The sequence below is a fragment of the Dichotomopilus funicola genome, assembly GCF_033296635.1.
Source record: "Dichotomopilus funicola strain CBS 141.50 unplaced genomic scaffold C8A04scaffold_139, whole genome shotgun sequence".
Taxonomy (NCBI): domain Eukaryota; kingdom Fungi; phylum Ascomycota; class Sordariomycetes; order Sordariales; family Chaetomiaceae; genus Dichotomopilus; species Dichotomopilus funicola.
In genome coordinates, this window is record NW_026944160.1 from 1 (window position 1) to 21,028 (window position 21,028).

The window sequence follows — 21,028 nt, forward strand, 5'->3', positions numbered from 1 at the left end:
ATTCCTATTACTTTACGACGCCCCGGTGTACAAGGGGGACGTCCACGATGCCGTCCAAACGGGCCAAACGGGGTTCTAATGCACCCAAGGCCCCATGGGGCCCCCGGGGGAAGCTTCTGCGGGGTGGCCCTCAAAACATGGGATCTTACTCAACCGGTATGGGCTATGCTCATTTTTGTCTACGCCCTCGACCCGCCGATACTAATTTTGTATGATAGAGTTCTCTATGAAAGACGAGGCAAAACATACGGTGTCACATCAGGCTTCTTGGGGTACGGGTGATGCCAAACTTCGGCAACGGCCAATCACCTTTGTTAGTGCCGGCGTCGTCGAACCTCTAAAGGAAGAAAGCGTTTCGACCGATGCCGCCGATCCTAGTATAACGAAAGCTTCTTCCCATGATGCCACGAAAATGGACCCAGCCGATGACGAGGCCAGCCATGCCGTAGACATCGATGCAGTGGCGACTAAGATCGAAATTGGGACCGAGATCACGGTCGAACGCACTGCCGAAGCAACGGCCGAGAGTATTATTGGAGCTACCGGCCAGGATGCTATTGTTGTCAGGGAATCTACCCAGCATTGCCATGTTGGCATCTCGGAGCGCACGCCAGGACCCGTGGGGGCTGAAGGGGAAGACTTTTTTGTTTTCGACCTCGCAGAGAACGACGACAACCCTGTGCCGGGCTCCTTTATCCCCCCTCCTAGAATACCAAGCCCGAAACCGTCGCTTGCGGAGTCTGATTCTAGCGAAGAGGTCATTTTGTTTAAAGGACGGACGGCGGGCGACCGTAGCGCGACTCCAGTTAATAAGCCCTTTCGGGATCGGATTGTGGATGCAGCGAGTCCCCGTGGATCAAGCGAGCCGAAAGCCGAGGTCACTACGGGCGCTCCTCGTTGGCGAGGTTCCCAAAGGGGAGGGGCTTCGGGGCCATGCCCCGTTACCCGCACTCAGAGGCAACCTCGTTCCCGCCGCAATTCAAAAAAGAATCGGAAGCCCCACTCATATGAAGAGGAAGATGACGATGGCACCGACAACGATGCCATTCTTGCAGACTACATCGCCAATATGGCCGCCGACTCTGATGATGACATACTGGCAAGCCCCTTCGCCTCTCTTGGCGGTCACCGGGACCTTGGCGATGACGATGGCGCGGTCGATTTCGGGGATACAAACACAAAATCACCGCTTGACGACGACTTGTCTGGTGGAGAGCAGGGACTCACGGCTTCCGGCACTAGCGAAGACGAGATGGACAACAATGAGGATCTCGAGCTTGACGATGAAGCTCTCGCCCACCTCCTTGCCAAACAGGAGGACCTCGGCATGGGAAGCGATGAATTGATGCTATTTTCGGGCGCTTTCACAAGTGCGAGACAGCTGAGAGGTACACAGTCATCCAGCAAACGCCCTGGTTGGGGACTTCATCAACTCGCCAGCGCCACCCAGGTTGCGGATGCTTTAGATAACTTGGACATCGCCGACTGGAACCAGCTGCCTGGACAGCGGAGCGGGCGAAAGAACAAGCAGCCACCTAACTTCAATGTGTCAGACTCAGATATTGAAGCCGCGCTGAACAGTGCCTGGAACCGAGATCGGGAGCGAAAGAAACATCGCAGGATGGAACGAGAAGCCCTCCGCGCCGAGGGTATGCTTGGTACAAAGGCTGATCCTAGTGACCTACGTGTAAAGTATCCGTCAGGCATGAGGTTGGACGATATGAAAGCCGAGCTCGTCCTCTTTCTCGTAGGCTCTGCAGATCGGTAGGCTGCCCCTGCAGTCCTTCGTACGCTCAACACCCCAGAATGAAAGCTAACCACCAACAACCATGAACAGGCTCGACTTCCCTCCCCTGGACAAGCACGCGCGCAAGGTTCTCCACGAGGTGGCAAACAAGTTCAACGTCAAGTCACAGTCTACTGGAAAAGGTGACCAACGCCGTCCCGTTCTCTACCGAACCAACCGAACAGTTCGATACACGTCCACCACCTCTGTGGACGCAACGAAGCACGTCGAGCAAGCAACAATGCGCATTCATCGCAAATATTTTCATCGCGTCGACAAGGCTCAGGGGACTGGGACCCCCCGAGGTAGCATGATGGGCAACGCTGGAAATCGAGCGGCGACTGGACATAAAGCACTAACATTACGTGAGGGAGAGATTGTGGGAGCATCGGTTCCGGAACTTAGCCAAGAAAACAAGGGGCGTACTATGCTAGAGAAAATGGGCTGGAGCAAGGGCATGTCCCTCGGCGCGCTCGACAATCAGGGCATCCTCGAACCTGTCACCCAGGTCATAAAGCGATCCAAGGCTGGTCTGGGCTAACAGAGTTCAAAACACTCCTGCCAACTACCTGTCGAATAATATCACCGCTAGCACGCATGATAACTAGGTTCACTATGATCCCACGGACCGCCAAATGTGACGCAAACTCGCAGGTTATAGTAATCTGCCGTCGCTGACCACACTTCATAATTGCAGAGATAACGGAATCGAAAGAGCAGTACTAATATGCACGATTTCATTTCGCCCGAAACCCTGATGTTAAGGGTATTGTATTGTACAACCGCAAACCCCGTTTCCCATGAAAAACATTGCCCCCGAAAAGCAGACCATCCGTAACGCGTTGCATTAAGAGACTCCAAGGGGCGTGCGAACCTCGGCCAGCCTCGTCATGACTCCCAAATGCCAAGCAAACCATATGCCCTAGAGTAAAACGAGAAAAGCAAACACCCATCCAGCCCATTTATTTAGTGCTGGAGGAATACTTGGTGACGGCCTTGGTGCCTTCCGAAACCGCGTGCTTGGCCAGCTCACCCGGAAGGATCAGGCGGACTGACGTCTGGATCTCACGCGATGAAATGGTCGACTTCTTGTTGTAGGCGGCAAGCTTGGAGGCCTCAGTGGCGACGCGCTCGAAAATGTCTAACGAAAAAGTTAGATAATGGCAAACTCATTCGGGTACGATCAAATGCTTACCATTGACAAAGGAGTTGAGAATGGACATGGCGCGGTTCGAAATACCGGTGTCGGGGTGGACCTGCTTCAGGACTGTGCAACTATTAGCAACCTATCGCGTCACAGACTGCGCGTCACTACGTGACGGAGATTGGCAACCCACCCTTGTAAATGTAAGAAGAGTAAGTCTCCTTGCGAGCCTTGGTCCGCTTCTTCTTGTCGCCCGAAGGCGCGGTCTTTTTGCCAGCATCCTTCTTCTCGGGCGCCTTAGAGGCGGTGGCAGGGGCCTTGGAGGCAGGCTTCTTGTCCGCAGCTTTGGGGGCCATTTTTGAGATCTGAAAATGAATTGGAAATGTCGTTTAGTTGATGCGACAAAAGCCTGGTGGAAGAATGAATTCAGCGTGTTCTGGTCGTGGATGCAGGTGTGCAAGAGTTGGGTGATGGAGGAAGAATGTGGTCGGCGAGGGGGACCGGGCTTTTTGTAGCTGAACGCGACTGGCAGCAGTGGCATTGCTGATTTGGGGGCCCGCGCAAAAGTGGGTACCTTCCTGTTGGCGACGTGATTTGGCGAAAAATACACCCCAGTTTTGACAAGGTGACGCGATGGCCCAAGCGTCATAACACATTGAGGCTGGTTTTCTCATCTAGCTAGTTACTGGAGCCACTGGACCCTCGTCGACCCAGCCTTCCGAACCCCAAAATCAACCGCCGAGCAATCTAGTGTAACATGGAACCCGGAACCTACCTTTGGTGGAGATACCTTAGGAAATTTGAAAGTCGACAGTTCCGCAAGTCTGATTCAACTTAACCCCCGCCTCAGCCACACTTTTGTGATGTCCCGCAGCCACCGATTCCTTCCCTCGATTGAGTTCTGTTATCACTGGAAAGTGTACCTGTCATGATGGAGTGAGTGGTGGTTGGAGATTGGAGTAAGACAGCTAGGGGAATCTGCGGTCTCTCCTGCCGCTGAGGGAGTGACTTCCACTCTTATCCCTCGATGCCTAGACATAGCCGGCGGTTCGGGCCACGCCCGCAATAAGTTGCACAAGGCACGTATTACATAATAGACGTGGTGGTCTGGTATCGAAGGCTTGCCGAGACAGAAGAAAGCCCCCAGACACCAAGATGTATGGACGTCATGGGTCTCGCCATCCCCACGCGATTCCTCCTCGCTTGATTGGGCCCGAGTTGCCCAACCTGCCTCCACCGGGCTCCCAAAATCTGGGGAGACGCTTCAAGGCGTCCGGCTCTCCGCCTGCGTTGAATGCCATGACGAGTCCCGAAGCCGCGGGAAGAGCCGCATGGGAAGACACTGCATGAGAGAGACCCGCATGATGAAGTCGCAGGGGCGAAGACCCAACCTGGCCCGACGAAGCGAAGTTGAATCAGTGAGATGGGGATCCGGGGGTTGGACGGCGTGTAGCATCAAAGTACCGTTTACGAATACATATTCCGAAGTTCTGTGTGTAATTTTCCGTCATCATATGAAGACCCCACCATGTTCTGAGCCAAGTATATTCGAACGTTTCTTTAACATCTCCCTTCAATGTGTCCAAAACTGGACCCCGTAACCGGTCAGCGAGTAGAGAACAGTCAACAGAACCTTCCGTCCTCCTCTCCCAATATCTGGTCAAGTGTGCACGTATCAATTGCAAGAAAAAGTGGGTGGGCGCGGTCATCCAAGGTAACTTCACTTGAGCACTCCCAAACCAATAAACCACCGGCCAACACCCAAATCTGGGAACACCTGATCTGTGACAAGTGAATCGAGGCCAAAAGGCAGACGAGAGTAAAAAATGTAAGGAGATCCACGTTGTGTCGAAAGGTTGGCGGCTTTTGGAAATCGGCAAAGCAACGGGTTAGATGGGTTTGTTGATCTGCGTTGTAGTGCAGCTCTGGGTTCCTTCGTTGCTGCTCCAAATCGCGCGGGAGCGTGACCTTTTTTGGGGAGTAGGGACATATTTTCTGCCTCAAGCAAGCGTGACCCTTTTTTGTCGCGTCGCGAGGGGTGCGCTGAATTTAAAGCTCCGCAGAAATCCAGAGTACCGCAAAAAGCCAATCAAGACGTCCCGCAACACCCACCCTGTATTTTTCGGCTGGTGCGCAATCGCACCCCATGCACGTATCCGTTTTGGGACTAGCTCCAACAGTTCCAATCAACAACCTGAGAAAGGCGCGAGTGATCCGTGATCTTGCCTTTTGACGCGAAAAGTACTTAACTCGCACATCCCCCGTTACAACCCGACCTTTTGCAACTCCCCATCAACCAACTTCTCAGCCTCTCATCAATTACTGCAACTTCGTCGAGTTTATTCTCGCCTTATCAACACGAAACTTTTTTCGACATCCCCCATAAAACAACATCAAAATGACTGGCGGCGGCAAGTCCGGTGGCAAGGCGAGCGGTTCCAAGAACGCGCAATCGTAAGTTTGTTCTTTTTAGCGACGCGATCTTGACGTTCGGCTTGAACTTTGCGCGTCCCCAAACATACCCAGTGTCATTCGACTAACGCGTCCCGATAGCCGTTCTTCGAAGGCTGGTCTCGCGTTCCCTGTCGGCCGTGTTCACCGTCTTCTCCGCAAGGGTAACTACGCCCAGCGTGTCGGCGCGGGTGCCCCAGTTTACCTGGCCGCTGTTCTCGAATATCTCGCGGCCGAAATTCTTGAGTTGGCTGGCAACGCCGCCCGCGACAACAAGAAGACCCGTATCATTCCTCGCCATCTCCAGCTCGCCATCAGGAACGATGAGGAGTTGAATAAGCTCCTGGGTCACGTCACCATCGCCCAGGGTGGTGTGCTTCCCAACATTCACCAGAGTATGTTTTGCCCTTATGATCTTTGTCAACTCTTTCTAACCGTTTTTCAGACCTTCTGCCGAAGAAGACGGGCAAGACTGGCAAGAACTTGTCTCAGGAGCTTTGAGTTTTTCTTCGTGGTTGGGTTCTTTCGCTGTTTATTCTGGTCGGCACGCTGGGTTCATGATATTGGGGTCACGGTCTCGGGTCATCGGTTGCTTTTACGCGTGTTTGGGTTGTACATTAATTCCATGATGGGCATGGTCATGAAATGAGAATATCCCTTGAACAAATTTGTTCTTGTATTCGTCTTCCGCCCGAGTGCGGTGCCAGGCTCGATCACATTTCTTGCATTATAATTTTATTTGCGCGCATGCGGGTGTACGCACATACATAAGCACCATCTTGGGTATGCGTATAGTTGAGCCATGCGTGTCGTAAATGTTCGACCGGTTGTTTCTTTCTAATCGACAAATTTCAAGTCATCTGCTGTGCGACTCCGTATGCCAGCCAGAATTGGCCAGACACCCAAACTTCAGAACTTGAGTCGTGGCGGGGCTGTAGACGCGAAAGTCAGCAACCTCTGCGAACGAGTGCAACAACCAAGGTTCAACTTACGATCCTGATGCGGCGTTGGAAGGTTCCTTTCATACTTGGACCCTACAAGCAGTATCGTTAGCCCCTAACCCCAACCCCCCGTGCTTAAATTCAAGTCCGACGTACCACCAGGTGCAGTCGGATGAATGTATGGGTCTGGGTGTTTCCAGTGCTCCAGCAGTTTCTCCGTCTCCTTCAACAAGGCCTATCCCCAAAAACTTTTGTCAGCCCTTATCCAGTTCTGTATTCTCCGGACCCGGCAGGAGGAAACTCAATATCCCGTACCCGCTGTAATCTTGGATCGCTAACGTCCTTGTTCTTCTCAAAAAGCGAGCGGATGTAGATCGCCTGCCCGCGCCAGAGATGGCGCTGGACCGTCCAGTCCAGGGCAAGCTTCAGAGCTCGGCGGTAAAGAGAGCTGCAACAAGAATTAGCGGGGGATCGATGCTCAATTGTCGGGTCATATTAGGCAACGGACAGCGCGGCCTGTCTTGACGACATGGTGGAGGTTGCGGAAGCGCCGCCCGCCACCAGTCTGGTCTCGGAAGTTGGCGTCCTCTTCGAATTGCTCTAGCCGTCAATACCGAGTCCTGTATGGCGAACTTCCAGGTCGGTCAGAATGCGAGGTGGTGTCGGTGGTGTTGCTCTTCTCAGCGTCGCGATTTTCCAAATCCTCGGGCTTTGCCAAGCTCGATTGACTTGGTGGATTGGAGCTCCAATCCGTCTGCTGGCTCGCGAGAGTGGGAGAGCTCCCTCTGGCGGGACGGGACCAAGGACGGTGCCGGATTATTTCTTGCTCCGATCTCTGCGCAGCGCTGGCCCGGCCTCGGTGGATCCTGAAGCAGAAACTCTTCCAGTGTGGTTCCACTTTTCGGTGGTGAGTGCATTGAGCAGCGCCGGTTGGCAAGCTCGGCAAGGGATCAAGTTCCCGACGCCCAAGCCGCTGCAGGTTGAGGTCACCAGACCAACCCGGAGGCGTCGAGTCTTTTGCGACAACGTCGGCAGCTCCCTGCAACCCTAACACAGCGATTTGGATGGAGACTGGGTTCCCGCCAACCAGCTAACATCGTGATTTTTTCCTTCCCCTAGATCTTCTAAACGGCGCATTTACATCTAACGGTTGCCCTGGCGCTTTTCTCCGTCGTTTGTCCCCAGCCCAATTGCACCTTGGTTATTCCCCGTTGTCCCCATCCGAGTCCTTTTTTCGCCTCTTGTTTGCTGCTTGACGGGTCCTCCATCACAACAGATACCTGTTGCAGATAGGAAAACCGAAGCCGACCCATTCCGCATCAACACTGAATTCCCGCACCCTTCCCATTCAACACCAAGGATTATCGCAGTCACGCCCACTATGCTATACCGAGGCCTCCGCCTTGCGGCTCGCACCGCTCCCAAATTCGCGGTTTGCAACACGAGCTCAGCGCTGCGGCAACTTCCCCTCCAGATCCAACATGTCCGGACCTACGCCGACAAGATCGTCAAGGTCCCAACAATGGCCGAATCGATTAGCGAAGGCACCCTGAAACAATGGAACAAGTCGATCGGCGATTTTGTTGAACAAGATGAGGAGATTGCGACGATTGAGACTGACAAGGTATGTACACCTTGTTACATAATTTAACGGCGCTTGAACTTACGCTGGATGGCTTGTCAGATCGATGTCGCCGTGAACGCCCCGGAAGCCGGCGTCATCAAGGAATTTCTAGCCAACGAAGAGGACACGGTGACGGTTGGTCAGGACCTTGTGCGTATTGAGCTAGGCGGCCAGCCGTCGGGCGATCGGCCCTCCGCGACGGAGTCAAAGGATGAGAAGGGGGCGCCGAAGGAAACACCGAAGGAGCCAGAACCAACGCCCGAGGAGGCTAAAAGCCCGGAACCCAAGCCCCAGGAAACCAGCCAGGCAGCACCACCTGCACCCTCAAAACAAGAGGCCGGCGTACCGAAGCAGCGGGCACCCGAGCCGGCCAAGGAGGTCGAGCCGCCGGCAACCTTGGGCAATCGGGAGGAGAGGAGGGTACGGAGGCTTTTTGACTGCCATTTTCCACGTCGTAGGCGTCATGCTAACCCACTACACAGGTCAAGATGAACCGGATGCGTCTCCGCATCGCCGAACGTTTGAAGCAGTCTCAGAACACCGCAGCATCTCTAACCACATTCAACGAGGTTGACATGTCGGCGCTCATGGAATTTCGCAGCAAGTACAAGGATGAGATCTTGAAAAAGACAGGTGTAAAGCTGGGCTTCATGAGCGCCTTCTCTCGTGCCTCCGTGCTTGCCATGAGGGACATTCCAGCGGTCAACGCGTCTATCGAAGGCCCCAACGGCGGTGACACCATTGTTTACAGGGATTATGTTGACATCAGCGTTGCCGTCGCAACCGAAAAGGGGCTCGTCACCCCGGTTGTGCGCAATGTGGAGGCCCAGGATATGGTGGGTATTGAGAAGTCCATCGCTGACATGGGCAAGAAGGTAGGCGATTCCCCCAGTGCCATCTTTGCCGCAGTGCTGACCTAAATCTGGCGTAGGCTCGCGACGGCAAACTCACTATCGAGGACATGGCTGGTGGTACCTTCACCATCAGCAATGGCGGCGTTTTTGGGTCGTTAATGGGCACCCCCATCATCAACCTACCGCAGACTGCAGTCCTTGGTCTCCATGCCATCAAGGACCGCCCCATCGCCGTCAACGGCAAGGTGGAGGTCCGTCCCATGATGTACCTTGCTCTCACCTACGACCACCGTCTCCTGGATGGCAGGGAGGCTGTGCAGTTCCTCGTTAAAGTGAAGGAGTACATTGAGGATCCCCGCAAAATGCTGTTGTAGGTCTCTCAGTCTGGTGTTCCGAGCTATATATCCGTAGTTCCGTGGTAGTTCAGTGGATGTGGGGAAACGAGGTATGGGCGGTCTGACCGCCGGATGTATAACAAGAACAGATTACAGGAGTTTTTCCCAGAGCACTCCCTGACTACATTATAGAAACACTGTCAATTCTGTATCACAGGTGTATGTATCATTGTTACAGGAACTATAGTACACTGTTTGTTGTTTGTGGAGATGTATTATAGTGGTGGTAGATATACTAGGTTTTAGATAAAGTATTGATGTCTCGAGATTACGGATATAGACAAAATGGGTTCTTGAATTTCATAGTATATATATCTTCATAAATGTTTAGAGTAAATAAACCAACTATTATTTAACAATATTTATATATCTATATATTAATTTCATTTGGAATATTACTTAGAATTATTATAAATGATACAATGTATTTATAATACTATTAGAATCGAGATAAAAAGATCATGCTATATTTTGTAAATTTCAAGTCTAAATCTAAGTTATAGTAGAGATCTAATATTGTAGTACTTTAAGCTGGAGTTAGTGTAATAAGATAAGCTGACATTATACAATATTTAAGTCAAAATTTAAATTTATAGGAGCTGGGACAAAAGAGTTATAGAATTAGAATAGGGTTAAAAGACCTGATTTAAAAAGAGAGGTTAAAGCCTACGTTAATCTATAAATATAAGGTACTAGCCTGATACCAACTATAGAGAGGTATATAATATTCTATTAATCTAACTCGAGGAAGAGAGAAGGAAGATATTTACACTCAGTAAGGAGTTCTCGGAAAGGAGGGTAGTATATATTATATAACCCGGCTCTAACCCTAAGGTTCCTAGTTCAGGTTCTCTCTAAACCGTTAGAGGTTCTATTATATAATTAACCCTGATCTAGGTATTACCTTGATTAACCCTATCTAGCCCCTTAATATACTCCACTCCTTTAAAAATAGTTATATATAAGCTATATCCTGTATTTTATCTACTCCTAATATAAATATAAATTCTTTTTTACCTATTTCTGCTCTTCTTTTATATCTATAGCTATTTATCCTTTATCTATTCCTTATATGTCACAAACCGACATAGGCAACAGCCAACATATAGGACTGGCATATAGACCAATTAGGGAGGACTAATCAAGAGTTGGTATAAGGGGTGATTATAGAAGTCATAGTACAATTACTGGAATTATCAATAGTACCGAACAATAATCACAGAAGTTATAATATAATCACTACAATTATAATATAAGGTACCTTAAGATACCCTCTAGCTAAATAGCATATAGTCACTTATTCTAAGGGACTTTAAAAGTTCTCTAGTAAATAATATAACTTATTTATTATAACCTATATAATACTATAAATATTGAAACTAGAATATTATCTTATTATAAACCCTTTAGCTTCACTAAACTATAACCTTTAACCTATATCTTTTGTAAATGCTTTTAAAGTATAGTTAAGATTAATTTATTACATATTACTTAAACCGTTTATTTCTATTATAGTTTAAATAAAAGTATTTAATATTATAAGCTTTAAATCTAATATTAATATAACTTTAGAAAGTACTTAATTATTTTATTATACTTCTATTAATATAAAGGAGGTTAATAATATCCTTATAGGTCTATATATATAAATTAAGGCCTTTAAAGATAAAAATAAAACCTAATAATAGATTATTAACGAAAGTACTAATGTACCTTATAAGCGAGCCAAACACTCTACACCACTCTATAAACACTATCCTCCATTGCAGTACAACAACACTAGGAACCAACTACAATTATATCAGAAATAGCTGAACCAGAGGCTTCTATAGCCTCTTTACACATACGCGTATTATAACTAGGCTTGCCGTATACACTATAGCACTGAACCTTTATACAAGCCCCCCCTGTTATAACGGATCGGGTCTCAACCACACTCTAAAAGGGTTTACTAAGGGTATGACATAAGGGTTGTAATCCAGTAAAGCCAAGGGGTTTACAACAAGATGGTAATCTGGTCTTAATGTTCACAGCGTAATATAAGTGGCGATAAACAAGTTATATTACTTACTGAGGAAGTCCCAGACTCCTTTAACGAGTGACTAGCTAGCTATTTATATAGTTAATAACTTCTTTATCTTTATATCTCTAGATCTTATAGCTTTTACCAAGATCCCGTTAAACCTATTAGCTTTTAGCATTTCTTTATCAATCCTATTATTAGCTTTTATAGATCTTAAAGAGATCCTATTAAGCCTCTTCTGATTAGTTATTAAAATAATTAGTTAATAGTATATCCTATACCCTACCTATATATACTATAGGCCACTTTCTATAGCTTGGTTTATGATATAATACCCCTTTTTAAGCCCTTTTAACCTAAAAGGGCCTAAAGTTTAATTTAAATATTACTAATAGTCTATATTTATAAGCTTAGGTCCCCTTCCCCTCTTTTATTACCTTAATACTAATAAAATATTAAGCTATATAAAGAAAATACAACTGAGAATTCCTTATCCAAAAACTATATAATATAATATACTTCTAGAGACCCTTATCTATTTAACTGTTATAATAAAGAACGCCTACTTATATTATAAGAAATATAGTTATACTAAATATAAGGTCTTAACTAATAGTTCTAGGTATTATACTTTCTATATCTAAAATAACTAATCTAACTATAATATCTAAGGCCTATCCCTTTAATAACTTTAACGAATTATTATTTAAAATAATTCCTTAAAGGCTAAAATAGAAGAGGCTAAAGTAGAATATATTACCTTAGATATTAAGATTATATATTTATATAAGTAGAAAAGGATATAGTTTAAAAAAATAATATATACTATTTTATAGGATATTAACTTAATAAAGGAGTTAAAGTATATTAAATAGGAAGAGGTAAAAGTTAATATAATTATATAATCTATTAAGCCTTTTATTCTTACCTCTTTAAACGTTAAGGCTTTAGACCTTAAGCCCTTCCTTTCTTCTATAAATCCCTTTAACGTTTCTTTTCTTAAGTAAATATTTCTTCTATTATCCTTTAATAAATAAGATAGTTATATAATATAATAATAATATATATATATATATATATTATAGAAATCTTCAGACTTATAGTAAGTCTAAAGGATTTCTATTATATTAGATTATAGGTTTTATTACTAACTATTATTCATCCTAGTTCTTCTTTTAATAATAATAGCTTTAACCAGTCTTTTCTAGCTATATAAGGTAATTAGGGTATTAATAGTAGAAGTCCTATAACTTCTCTAGGTAATTGACTAAATTTCCTATTAACTACTATAAATTATCTTTAAATCTAAAGTCTAGCTATTTAACTAAATATTCTAGTTACCCTTTTATAATCCTCAAGTTAAATACTTCTTCTAGATTCTATTCTTCTTCCTTATCCTTTATTTTAATATCTTTATTGAATTACAAGTTTTTTAATATTAGCTCTAATAAGGCTATATAAAAAACGTTTATTCTTCGCTGTATAGTTAATAGTAATATAAAAGTATAGTTGTTTTCTAAAATCTTTTTATTAATTTTAAACAGCCTAAACTATTAATAATATATTATATATAAATAGATAGTTAAATAGAATAACTTAACTAGGTTATTAAATAATATCTTTAGCTTTATATTAATTTTTAGTAAGATAATTAAGTTAAGTTATTACCTATTATATAGTTAGCTTATAATACTATAGAAACTAAGATAGTAAAAGTTATATTATACTTTATAAACTTTAAATATAAACCTGATCTAAGATAAGGACCTAATATTAAAATATCTTAGGCTATTATTAAAGTAGATAAGATAAATTTACTATATATAATACTTAAAGAAGAACTTAAGTTTATAAGGAAATGGATAAAGAAGTTCTATAATTAGAAAAGGCTTAAAGGACCTTATCTAAAAAGGGGGGATAAAGTCTACCTTAGTTTATAAAATCTTAATACTAAATGATCTAGTCGAAACCTTAATTTTAGGAGGATTACTCTTTACTCTAAGTCTTATTATTAATATTTACTAGAATTTTAATATAAACTTAATATCCTAGTCTATAATCTATTCTTTCAGCTATATATAGATTATTATAATATATTAATAGAGTATATCTATAAGTTATTCTATAGTCTGAGTTTCCTTATGGGATAGGAAACAGATCTATTTAGTAAGTTTATCTACTATAGTAAAAGTATTATTATATTTGACTTAGGTTATAAGGTCCTTAGGTTCTAGTAATTTAATAATAAAGTCTATAATTATTAAACTGTATAATTATTTAATAATAGGTAATAGTTATAATAATCTATAAAGGTTATATTCATTAATAACCTCTTTAATCTACTTTTTAAGGTATAGAAAGTTATAGTATTATTTAATTTTAGTAGTTATTTTCCTAATTCCTATATATCCTTTAAGTTTTAACTAGTATACCTTAAATATAAGTTCTTTCTAATTTTAAGTCCTAATATAAGCTTTATTATGATACTAGAGCCTTATTTTATTTAGTTATAGGCTAAAGGTATTTACTTCTAGATCTATCTTCTAATTAGCCTATTCCCTATTAGTAATAGTTTTTTAAAATTCTTATCCTTCTCTTTCTTCCCTAAAAACTATATAGTACTCTATAAACAGTTATAGGGATATTCCTTCCTTTATCCATTATTAAATAGCTATAGTCTTATAGTCTTTAATCAATTATAAGGTACAGTAGAAAATACTATCTATTTATTATTATAATAATACTAATAAGTTTTCTAATATATTATTATTTTAATGATCAGTTCTCCTATTTAAGATATCTACTTATATATTTTCTATATCCTTTTTATAGTTGATTATAAAGTTAAATTCTAATAAGAATTCTAGCTATGTAGTTTATTATTTATTTAAGACTTTAATTGTTATAAAGTACTTAAGGTTTTTATAGTTAATATAAACCTATATTAGATAGGTTATTCTATTAAAGTAAGGTCTTTTATTCCTAAAATACTTTAATAATAGTAAGTAATTCCTTATTATAGATAGGGTAGTTAAAATAGAGCCTATTTAGCTTCTTCGAAAAGAATACTACCAGGTTTAATTTCCTATTTTTATCCCTTTATCTGAATTATCCCCTGATCGTGAAATTTAATATATCGGCTTCTACCTTAAAACATAGGCTAGAATCTGGTAATTAGAGTATTAGGTTTACTAGGATATTCTATTAAATCCTTTAAAATACCTACTCCTAGGTATCTGCTTATTTAACCTCTATTTGTTTTTTAGTAAGTTTATATAATATTTATATATTATTACTAAAGCTTTAAATAAACATTTAAATAAAGTTTATAAATCTAATAAATTCTTAAACCCCTATAGTACTAGTAGGTATTAGCTACTCTATAATTATCTAGATTTTTTAAGGTTCGATTTTAACCTTATCAGGTAAGATTTTATGGTTTAAAAAGACTGATTTCTAAATATAAAATTTACTCTTTTCTTTATTAACTAATATATAATATTAATATAGCATATTAAATACTTACTATATATATCGTTAATATTCCTTAAATATCTTAGAGTAGATAAAGATATTATCTAAATAATATATTATAAACTTATTATAGTAGGGTTAAATAATATAGTTAATTACAGCCTAAGATATTATAGATATATATAAATACAGGTATATATATTATTAATAGGTTAAGATAGATAATGTATTATATTTTAGCTAACAAGGTTTAAAGTCTTAAGATTAATCGTAGAAGATATCTATTTTTAATAATCTTAATATGTAGCGATTAATAATCTATATATATCCTAAGTTTCCTATCTTTCTTTAGAATAAATAATACTAGATATTTAATAGGTAAAGTTAATAATTAGATATATCTAATCTTTAAATTATTATTTAAATAGGACTAGAGTTAGAATAACTAACTCTAGGTTATTATTAGATAAAACTACTTATAGGCCTTATTACTAGTAGATAGTTGTTTATAAGTAGACTTTATTAGCCCTACCTTAGTTAATAAATATAGAATCCTTTAGAGGAAAAAGAAAGAACCTTATCTAATATAAGGACTATTTCTAACCTAGATAGTTAGAAGAGAAATTAAACCTCTGGATATAGAGGTAGAAGGGAAAACTATAAAGGTAGTATTTAATATTATAGATATAGGAACTATTAAAAATATAATCTTAGTGTTACCCTAATATAAAGAATATAACCTAGATATTGGTTAAAAGGATAGTAGCTATCTATAACTATATAAGTTATAGAAGTACCTAATTAATAAGATAGGAAATATAGAATAGGAGCTATAATAAAGTAAACTATAACGTATATTATAAGCGAGTGGATCAAAATCTCACGTGACGCGTCTCCCTCTGCCCAACACCAATTTCCTCCACCATCCTAATATACCTTTAAATTCAGTCGAGCCTAACGTAATTCTTACAGTCGAGACTCTTAAAAAAGATCCTAAGTTGAGCCTTCGAGCTACAGTAAAGCTCTATTCTAAACCTTATACTACCCTCTATTACCGGTATGCTGGCCAACCTGTACGATGCGATACTATGCCCAACTCGCACTGGCTTACCGATTCTGAAGAGAAGGCTATCGTTTAATATATAATTGAGCTATCTGAGTGAGCATTTCTACTAAGACTTACTGGTGTAGAAGATATGGCTAACCAACTACTATGTATATATGATATATCCCCTATTGGCATGCTCTAGGCATATAACTTTATCAAACGCTAGCCAGCCCTCTGGATATATTGGTCACGTCGCTATAACTACTAGAGGACCAAGTATAAAGATCCAAAGGTCATTGGTAGGTAGTTTGCCCTTATACGAAATATCAAGGCCAAGTACGGTATTGTAGACGACGATATCTATAACTTCGACGAGACTGGGTTTATAATAGGTATTATCTTTATAGGTATAGTAGTTATAACCTCAGATAGCTGTAGTAAGGCAAAGCTAGCCTAGCCTGGCAACTATAAGTAGGTAACTGTGATATAAGGTATTAATACCCTTGGCTAGGCTATCCCCCCCTTTATTATCTTGGCTATATAGTACTACCTCGCTAACTGGTATACTAAGTATAACCTCTTAGCTAACTGGTATATTATAACCACTGAGAACGGCTAGACTACTAATACTATAGGCCTAGATTAGATTAAGTACTTTGATTTCTATATAATACCCTAGGTAAAGGGAAAATACCGGTTATTAATCCTTAATAGCTATAAGAGCTATTACTCAACCGAGTTTAAGCTCTATTACCAGTAGAATAACATTATTATATTCTATATACCTCTATATTCCTCCTACCTCCTCCAGCCATTTGATATTGGCTGTTTTAGGCCATTAACGCAGGCATATAGCCGCCAGATCAAGGACTTAATATATATATATATCAACTATATAAGTAAGCTCGAGTTCCTCTACGCCTTTTGTACAGCCTTCTTCGCCTCTATTACCAAGAGCAATATCTAGGGTGGCTTTACAGGTATAGGCCTTATTCTATACAATCTAGAGAAGGTACCTTGTAAGCTAGATATCAACCTTTCTATATTAATACCACTAACCTTATAGCCTAGCACTCTATAACCTTAGGTCTTCTAGATACCCTATAACCCTTAAGAAGCCGATTTGCAGTTAACACTCATTAAGACTTGTATTACCAACCATCAAAACAGCTCCCTAACCTTGATATTAGCTACTATAGACCAGCTTACCAAAGGTATAATAGCTATAATATATATAAGGTGGCTCTCCTATACTCAAAGGTCTCTTCGCTCTATAAGATCAATAAGGCACTCAGTAAGCGCCGGAGAGCCAAAAGAACACGTATATAGCTTAGAGGATCACTTATAGTATAAGATATAATAGATCTACTAGACTAGAAGGCTGTGATTAGGGAGGTGGCGTAAGAAAGGGAGGTGGCGTAAGAAAAGGAGCCGGATAGTAGTAGTACAGGGGGGGGTCGTACGAAGGTTCGGTGCTATGGTGTATATGGCAAGCCTGGCCATAACGCCCGTATGTGTCGGGAGGTTGCAGAAGGGTCTGATTCAGCTGTTTCTGATGTAATTGTAGTTAGTTAATAGTGTTGTTATAGTACAATGGAGGATAGTGTTTAGAAGGTAGGGGAAACTGATCCACTCGCTTATATGATCCACTTGCTTATAATATACGTTAAGGGAATATAACCCTTATAGGCCTATTATAAGAAGTAGTCAATAAGAAATAATAAGCTTTAGATTCTAGAAAATATAGTCTATAATAATAAAAGAAGGTATAGATAGACTAAGAAGTTACTATTATCTTAGTCAATATGGAAGGGAAGCTTATAATTAAGTAATAGGTTAGCCTAGTTAAAGTAGTAGATATTAAATATAAAGGAGAAAAGATCAATATATTTAAGGTTATAAGTATTAAAGTAGGGAATGATAAATTTACCTACTATAGGGGAACTATAAAGATTACTATAACTAGCAAAGTTCCCTAAGAATATAAAGGATATCTAATATCTTAAGCTAAGTACCTTAAAGGGCTTTAGAATATAGACTTTAGGACTATAAGATTAAACTTAAAGAGGGAATATAGCTAAAGTTCTTTAAGGTCTATTATATTAATAAGAAATAAAATACTAAGTTAAAGAAGTAAACTATAGCTACCTTTATTAGGCTAGCTATAAGGTTATTATAAAGTCTTTATTTATATTAGTTCTACCTATATTATATAATCTATTATTTTACTTTTAAGCTTAATAGTTTATAGGCATTCTAAAGGGCTTTAAATTATTTCCTAAGTCCTACTAATAATATAAGGTATCTCTATCTACTCCCTGACTTATAATATTAATAGTTTAAGACTTAGCTAACTACTTAGTTATCTATAAGGTAACTTCTTCCTATTATTATACCTCTTTATTAAGCTTCTTTAGTTCCTTTAATTTAGTCCTTAGTTCTTTTAAATATTTATAATAGATCTTATTAAATCTCTATTCCCTTTTTAATTCGTTCTTCTCTTAAGTAAGAGCCTTCTATTAGAGTTTATACTTTATTTAAAACCTTTATTATATACTAACTTTATATTAGATCTATTTTTAAAGTAAGTAGTAGTTATACTTTAGTCTAAGTATTACTTTTTAAAGGTTATTAAATATATCCTATCCTTTAAATACCTTTTTCTATAGGTATTAAATGTTTAGTCCTAGGGTTTTATCTTCCTTAGTAGGCCTAGAGCTTGCTAACAGGAGTTATATTATATATATATAGCACTTGATTAGCTATATCTTCTATACCAACAAGTCTTGGCAGAGATGCTCATTCAGATAGCTCAATTATATACTGAACAATAGCCTTCTCCTTAGAATCAGTAAGCCGGTACGAGTTAGGTATAGTATCAGGTCATATAGGCTGGCCAGCGTCGGTTGTATAGAGTTGTAACTGGTACGTTATAGAGCTTAGCCGTGGCTCAGAGGCTTAACTTTCCGTCATTTCGAATATCTTCAAGGGCTGAGATTATCCTCGCTTCCTTTGAAGGAGGAGGTATATTAGGTTATCGGAAAAATTGATGTTAGGTGGAAAAAGGACGTGTTGTGCCAAGGAATCTTCGACCCGCTTATATATTCGGCTCGCTTATAAGGTACGTTATAAGGTATTAGATATATTTTATTAGTATTAATTATCGGTTGATAAAGAAAAGAACGAGTTTTATATTTAGAAGATAGTCTTTCTAAGGTATAAAATCTTTTTAAAAAGGTTAAAATCAAAATATAAAAGATCTAAATAATTATAGCCTAGTTTAGATTAATTACTATTAAAAAGGTATAAGGTTTTGTTAAATTTATAAACTGTATTTAAATATTTATTAAAAGATTTAGGGAAATTATATAACTATTATATACACTTACGAAAAAGAAGGTAAGGTTTAAATAAAAGGATATATAAAAATACGATTTTTATAAGATCTAGAATAATATTTTAATTAACCTTATACTTTCATTATTAGACTTTAGTCTATCTTTTAAAGTAAAAGCTAATATATTGAATTTTATCATTAGAGGATAATTAAAATAAAGGGATAAAAATGAAAAGTTATATTTAATAATGTTCTTATTAAAAAACATAAATGGATCCTATTTTAACTACCTTATTTATAATAAAGAACTATTTTTTATTATTAACGTATCTTATAAGCGAGTGACGCATATAAGTGAGTGACGCATATAAGTGAGTGACGCACTGATAAGGGTTGCACTGAAATTTTGCTACAGCACTAACACCTGGGATTAAACCGGGAATTAGCTCTTAGTGTGACAACTGAATGTCAGTAGAGCCCTTATCAGTGCGCCACTCGCTTATATACGTCACTCGCTTATAAGATACGTTAAAGCATTTTCAAAATAAAGACTTTACTTTAATAGAATAATGTATTTAATATCGATCTATATTAACTATAAGAACCTTAAGTATTTTATAATAATTAAAGTCTTAAATAGATAGTAAACTAAATAAATAGAATTCTTGTTAGAATTTAACGTTATAATTAATTATAAAAAAGGTATAGAAAATATATAAGTTAATACCTGAAACAAAAGGATTAATTATTAATATTATAGCTATTTATAAAATATTATATAATATTCTTCGTTATACTTTATAATTAATTATAACGTTAAATTCTAACTACTTATAAAATATCATATAGCTTTTAAAGAAGAAAGAGAAAGATAAGAATTTTAAAGAACTATTATTAATAGAAAATAGACTAATTAAAAGGTAGACTTAATGATAAACACGTTTAGCATATAATTAAATAGAATAAAGCTTTAATATTATAATAAGGTTTATATTAGGATTTAAGATTAGAAGGACTTTATATTCAAAGTATATTAGTTAAAATTTAAAGGATATATAGGAATTAGGAAAATAACTATTACAATTATTATCTATCGTTAAACGACTATAGAGTTTAATAATAATAATAGACTTTATTATTAAATTATTGGAATTTAAAGACTTTATAATCTAAGTAAAATAGAACAATATTCTTATTATAATACATAGATTCATTAAATAAATTTACTTCCTACTTTATAATGAGATTTAAATAATAGAATAACTTATAGATATATTCTATTATGTCAAGGGCTCAGGCCTAGGGCCGTGCCCTCGCAAGGCCTTGGCCATGAGCAGTCGTGTTGGATCGTGGCCGATGGCCTTGGGTTGACGTGGCTGTCCTGGACCCGGCTCGGAGGTGGAGCCCGAGGTGCCCGACCTCCGAGCGCGCACATCAGGGGGGGAGGGATATCAGGATATAAGGAGCCCTGGGTAAGGCACAACCCCAAGTAGTTCTCTTTCTGCAAGCTTTCTCAATAACATAATAAACGCCTATCTGCATTCCGCCATAGGGCCAGTTCCTCACATATTAATATATTATCTTAATTTATATTTAGATAAAAGTATAGATTGTGAAATAAAATATTAAGTTTATATTAAAGTTCTAACGTATATTATGAGCGAGTGGATCATATAAGCGAGTGGATCAAATTCTCACGCAACGCGTCTCCCTCCGCCCAACACCAATTTCCTCCACCATCCCAATATGCCTTCAAATTCAGTCGAGCCTAATGTAATTCTTGCAGTCGAGGCTCTTAAAAAAGATCCTAAGTTGAGCCTTCAAGCCGTAGCAAAGCTCTATTCTATACCTTATACTACCCTCTATCACCGGCATGCTGGCCGACCTGTACGATGCGATACTACGCCCAACTTGCGCCGGCTCACCGATTCTGAAGAGAAGGCTATCGTTC

General features: G+C 39.7%; 5 protein-coding genes across 5 annotated transcripts; 3 read left to right on the plus strand and 2 right to left on the minus strand.

The window, feature by feature from the left end:
* Positions 1 to 47: 47 nt before the first annotated feature.
* C8A04DRAFT_40958 (uncharacterized protein) lies at positions 48 to 2,327 on the plus strand (the record flags this gene model as incomplete). The annotated part of the gene is made up of 3 exons (XM_062785122.1): positions 48 to 156; positions 219 to 1,764; positions 1,838 to 2,327. The coding sequence occupies 3 exons, from the start codon at positions 48 to 50 to the stop codon at positions 2,325 to 2,327; spliced, it is 2,145 nt and encodes a 714-aa protein (XP_062632504.1).
* Positions 2,328 to 2,748: 421 nt separating this feature from the next.
* C8A04DRAFT_40959 (histone H2B) lies at positions 2,749 to 3,286 on the minus strand (the record flags this gene model as incomplete). Its single annotated transcript, XM_062785123.1, has 3 exons — positions 2,749 to 2,927; positions 2,982 to 3,053; positions 3,124 to 3,286. 3 exons carry the CDS (start codon positions 3,284 to 3,286, stop codon positions 2,749 to 2,751), a joined length of 414 nt encoding a protein of 137 aa, XP_062632505.1.
* Positions 3,287 to 5,328: 2,042 nt separating this feature from the next.
* Positions 5,329 to 5,882, plus strand: C8A04DRAFT_40960 (histone H2A-like protein; the record flags this gene model as incomplete). Its single annotated transcript, XM_062785124.1, has 3 exons — positions 5,329 to 5,384; positions 5,484 to 5,776; positions 5,827 to 5,882. 3 exons carry the CDS (start codon positions 5,329 to 5,331, stop codon positions 5,880 to 5,882), a joined length of 405 nt encoding a protein of 134 aa, XP_062632506.1.
* A 408-nt stretch (positions 5,883 to 6,290) lies between these two features.
* On the minus strand, positions 6,291 to 6,853 carry C8A04DRAFT_40961 (uncharacterized protein; the record flags this gene model as incomplete). Its single annotated transcript, XM_062785125.1, has 5 exons — positions 6,291 to 6,313; positions 6,374 to 6,415; positions 6,479 to 6,557; positions 6,638 to 6,770; positions 6,831 to 6,853. The coding sequence occupies 5 exons, from the start codon at positions 6,851 to 6,853 to the stop codon at positions 6,291 to 6,293; spliced, it is 300 nt and encodes a 99-aa protein (XP_062632507.1).
* Positions 6,854 to 7,703: 850 nt separating this feature from the next.
* C8A04DRAFT_33402 (uncharacterized protein) lies at positions 7,704 to 9,174 on the plus strand (the record flags this gene model as incomplete). Its single annotated transcript, XM_062782451.1, has 4 exons — positions 7,704 to 7,946; positions 8,007 to 8,366; positions 8,429 to 8,821; positions 8,878 to 9,174. The coding sequence occupies 4 exons, from the start codon at positions 7,704 to 7,706 to the stop codon at positions 9,172 to 9,174; spliced, it is 1,293 nt and encodes a 430-aa protein (XP_062632508.1).
* Positions 9,175 to 21,028: the final 11,854 nt, after the last annotated feature.